The sequence below is a fragment of the Microcebus murinus genome, chromosome 2, assembly GCF_040939455.1.
Source record: "Microcebus murinus isolate Inina chromosome 2, M.murinus_Inina_mat1.0, whole genome shotgun sequence".
NCBI lineage: Eukaryota > Metazoa > Chordata > Mammalia > Primates > Cheirogaleidae > Microcebus > Microcebus murinus.
In genome coordinates, this window is record NC_134105.1 from 101,587,838 (window position 1) to 101,592,311 (window position 4,474).

At 55.5% G+C, this 4,474-nt stretch overlaps 1 protein-coding gene across 1 annotated transcript; it reads left to right on the plus strand.

The window, feature by feature from the left end:
* Nucleotides 1-1,804: 1,804 nt before the first annotated feature.
* On the plus strand, nucleotides 1,805-3,739 carry KPRP (keratinocyte proline rich protein). Its single transcript, XM_076010411.1, has 2 exons — nucleotides 1,805-2,470; nucleotides 2,660-3,739. Exons 1-2 carry the CDS (start codon nucleotides 1,805-1,807, stop codon nucleotides 3,737-3,739), a joined length of 1,746 nt encoding a protein of 581 aa, XP_075866526.1.
* The last annotated feature ends 735 nt before the right edge of the window (nucleotides 3,740-4,474 follow it).

Here is a 4,474-nt window from a genome sequence, read left to right on the forward strand (position 1 = left end):
ATCTGGTGAGACTCTGAGGCAAGGAAGAAGGCAGTGAATAGAATCATCTTTCAGGAGAGAAGACACCTTTGCTACTCCTCGTCATCCCCACCGTGAGCTCTTCTAGGGATGGAGAGGAAACTGACAGGGCCAAGAAGGAGGAAGACAACAAGACTCTGCTCCTTCATAGTCCAGAGGCTTAGACACTGAGGCAAGACACTCCCACACGCCGTAGGTGACTGCACGGGCAGGCATACAGGGAGGGGACTGGCTGCTGGAGTGCCAGCCTGGGTCATGAGCCAGGCAGATGCCAGCCAGCTGTCTCATGGCCTAAGGCAGACCCAGAGTCCCTTATATAAAGACGGCCGTCTGCCCAAATGCCCAGCCTGAATGACCGCTTGCCTGCAAGGAGGGTGAGTCTAGGAGCTGGATCCTGGGATTGGGGTGGGGGTGATGCTTGGGGGGTGCCCAGATTCCTGGGGGAGAGGGACAGTGAAGGGAGGGGCTGGGAGCAGAGGAAGGGTGGTGCATCTGCCTAAGGAGAAAAGTGGGTGGACTTTTAGGGGGCAGAAGAAGAATAGCTGTATTATATATGAGAGGAGCCGGGGCTGTGAAGTCAGTGTATTTGCTTTTGATAACCCTGGCCTCACCCTCGGGTCCCATTTTTCCTGTTAGGACCTGCTCTTCCTGGAAAAGACACATTTGCATTTTTCACCTTGGGAGAAGAGGAATATGTATTCAGATATCACTATAAATGGAAAATGGAAGGCTTTGTCCTTCCTTAGAAGTATTTTTGGAGCTTATTTAGAGGTGTTTTGTGGGACAAGGCAATTGTGAAATCATCTACTTGCTTTGCTGGTCACTGGCTGCCTGTCCACGAACAGGCGGAGTTGGGAGGGCAGAGGCATGAGCTGCCCCGGTTCCTCCCGGGTGGAGGGGTGTTGGAATGCGCGCCTGCACCCTTAGATCACGTTGGTGATGCTCCTGCTGCATAGATCTTTGTGTGTAGCTGGATGCCAGTCTTGTGACTTAGAACCTCATACTTTCTGGGTTACCCTATCTGAGATAACTCCATCTTGCCTCTAAGAGGGCTGGGGAAAAACATTTCTGAAGCCCGCTGATGGTCACATGCTTCAGGTGATTAACAACAGCGACCTGCCTGGGCAAGTTGCCATGGTGATCCTGAGCCTTTTCAAGGCTGGCGTGTTTTGTATGGGCATGGTTTCACATGAATTCATCTAAAAGAGATTGAGTATATAGAAAAAAATATTTAATGTTGGGTTTGAGCTGCCCAACAACTGATATTATGTGAGTGCAGATGGTACTCGAGTGCTTGTTCCCACATAGACATTTTTACATGTTTGCACATATATGTGTGCTGCCAGCACACGTGTGTGAGGAAATCCAAGCCTCTGTGGGAGCGGAGGCCCCACTTTGGCCTACAGCCTTGGGAGAAAGATGTTACTTCTACTTCCTGTGGGACTGTTGCCACCGCTTAGGATGTGAGACGTGTGGACCGTCCTCCTGTTATCAGCACTCACTGGTTCTGGACACTGGTTTTTCCACCCTCCAGGGAAAGATCCTGGGCACCTGCAGCCATAGCTATGCATAGTCAGGCCCTTTGGCAGAGCCAGGGCAGGTCTAATGGGCTTGTCCTGGGGCTGGCTAAGGCAGTATGGATTCTTGGATGAAGGCTGAGGGTGGGGGAGGAAAGGCAGGAATTCACAGAGTGCCTTCACCTAGGTCCTCGCCATGTCCCCATGCTTACCCTCCTGCCTCTGGTCTCTCCACCCTCAGGTCCCGCTCACCCGCCCGCATCAGGACCATGTGTGACCAGCAGCAGATTCCGTGTTGCCTGCCGCTCCCACAGTGCTGCGTCAAGGGTTCTTCCTTCTACCCCTCTCAGTCCCCCTTTGCCAACGACCAGGTGGTGGTTCAAGCCCCCTGTGAGATGCAAATTGTGGAGTGCCCTGCACCATGCCCAGTTCAAGTTTCCCAAGCTCCGTGCCAGGCTCCGAGCCAGTCCCAGACCACGAAGGTGAAGGGCCAGTCTAAGACCAAGCAGGGGAAGGGCCAAGCTCCAAGCCAGGCCCAGACCACCCAGGTGAAGGGCCAGGCTGCGTCCCAGTCTCAAGTTTCCTATGTTCAAGTCCAGGCTCCAGGCCAGTCTGAGGTTTGCTTCCTGCAATGTGAGGCCCCACAGGCTGGTCAGACTTGCTATGTAGAATGCTCTCCAGTTTGTTACACAGAAACTTGTTATGTGGAAGGCCCAGTCCAGACCTATGTACCCTGTCCAGCTCCTCAGTCTGTCCAGACTTATGTGGAACGTGCCCCAGTGTGCCAAGGAGGATTCTCTAGCCAAGGCCAGTATCAGGGTTCCTACAGCAGATCCACCCCCCAATTCCAGCCGCGGGCTTCCTACAGCAGCTGTGCCCCCCAGTTCCAGCCGAGGGCTTCCTACAGCAGCTGTGCCCCCCAGTTCCAGCCGCGGGCTTCCTACAGCAGCTGTGCTCCCCAGTTCCAACCACGGGCTTCCTACCGCAGCTGTGCACCCCAGTTCCAGCCAAGGGCTTCCTACGGCGGCTATGCCCCCCAGTTCCCATCACGAGCTCCCTATAGCAGCTGTGCCCCCCAGTTCCAGCCACGGGCTTCCTACAGCAGCTATGCCCCTCAGTGTCAGTCCCGGGCTTCATTTGGCACTTGTGTGCCCCAATACCAGACCCATGGCTCCCACGGGAGCTTCCCTGCAGAGCGCAGGTCTCGGAGCACCAGCAGATGCCTCCCTTCTCGCCGGCTGGAGCCTTCTCCCCGCAGTTGTTCCCCACCGCGACGTTCTGAGCCCTACTACAGCAGCTACCTGCCACCAAGATCCTCTGCAGGTTACCCTAACTACTGCACCCCGCCCCGCCGCTCTGAACCCATCTCTGCCAGCCACTGTCCTCGGGGCCCCACTTCAGACTGCTCTCAGAGAAGCAGACCTAAGTGCCGGATAGAGATCTCCTCCCCCTGCTGCCCCCGGCAGGTTCCCCCACAGAGAGGTCCTGTTCAGATTCCTCCCATCCGACGCCGCTCCCAGAGCTGTGGCCCACAAACCTCCTGGGGTGCCTCCTGCCCGGAGCTGAGGCCACGCATAGAGCCACGTCCAATCCCAAGCTTCTGTCCACCACGGCGTCTTGACCCATACCCAGAGCCATCACTGCAGAGATATCCACCTCCTGCTCCACGTCCACGCCCAGAACGGTGCCCAAGTCCAGAACCCCGCCCGTGCCCTCCTCCAAGGAGACTTTCAGAGCCTTGTTTGCGCCCAGAGCCACTTCCAGCACCACGTCCAGAGCCACTTCCAGCTCCATGTCCAGCTCCACGCCCAGCTCCTCACCCTCGCCCAGCACAGTGTGAGATTCCAGGGCCACGACCATTCCCGCAGCGCTGTGAGTCCCCAGAGCTTTGTCGACGGCCAGAGCCAATTCCCTTGCCAGCACCCTGCCCGAGCCCAGAGCCACTCGGGCAGCCTTGGCACTATCCCAGCAGCCCTTGCTCCAGCCCAACTCCACTTCCACGCCCAGGAGACCTAGGTTGCCATGAGTCCAGTCCACGCCGCCTAGACACAGAGGCTCCCGGCTGTGGCCCATCCAGTCATTTCCAGAGGCAAGAGAGTGGTGCTAGTTGTGGACCTGGTGATGTGTTTCCAGAGCCACAGGGTCACAGGGGTTGTGGAGACCAAGGCAATACCTGTGCTGGGGCCAATAGTGCCTATTTTTAAAGGAAATGTGGCTGAGATGTCCCACCTCCTGCTCTGAAAATCTTTCTCCTCCTGCCTCAATTGCCACTGTCTCTCCAAGGACATTCAGAGACTCCCTGCTCCAGAGGTGATGTCCAAACTCCTTTCCACATCATCTTAGATCCACACCTGGGTCTCAGACACCTTTCCAGTCTCACATCTGACTCCTCCCTGTATGTATCCTCAGTTCTAGCCAGACCAGTTTGGCCACCAGGGCATGTCTTGGGTGTTCCCCAGGACATACCTTAGGTGTCCCTGCCTCCAAGCTTTGGCTCATCTTTCCCCCTCTTCCTGGACCACTTCTCTCCTACTCCCTCCTCAGCACATGAAATCCAACCCAGCTTTCAGTGCCTCTTCTTTGGAGCCTTCTTTGCTTGTGCCCACCCATGGGTGCCTGTGCCTTCCTAGAACTCACTGCATCCTCCACACCATCCACTTGGCAACAGCCTTGCAACATCTCTTGAATTATTACACTTTTAGGTGTGTCTGCCTTACCTGCCCAGCTAAATTGCAAACTTCCATCTGAGTAGAATCAGAATATCCCTAAATCTCAGTGCCTATCCCGGGAAAGTAGATTCTCAGCAAGGTTTGTAGGTTCACAGCCTGAGCCATGTTCTGTCCTGAAGGGCAACTGCAGGAATTGAGAAAAGAGGAGGCCACTTGACAATAAAGATCATGATGTACTTGCAGCCTGAGTCTGGATTCATTCTTGCTTTT

Bases quoted from the DNA above. Each gene is read 5' to 3' on its own strand.
- KPRP (XM_076010411.1), top strand. From the start codon at position 1,805: ATGTGTGACCAGCAGCAGATTCCGTGTTGCCTGCCGCTCCCACAGTGC. The intron at 2,471-2,659 runs GCTTCCTACAGC...CCTCAGTGTCAG, and splicing joins CCCCCCAGTTCCAGCCGCGG to TCCCGGGCTTCATTTGGCAC.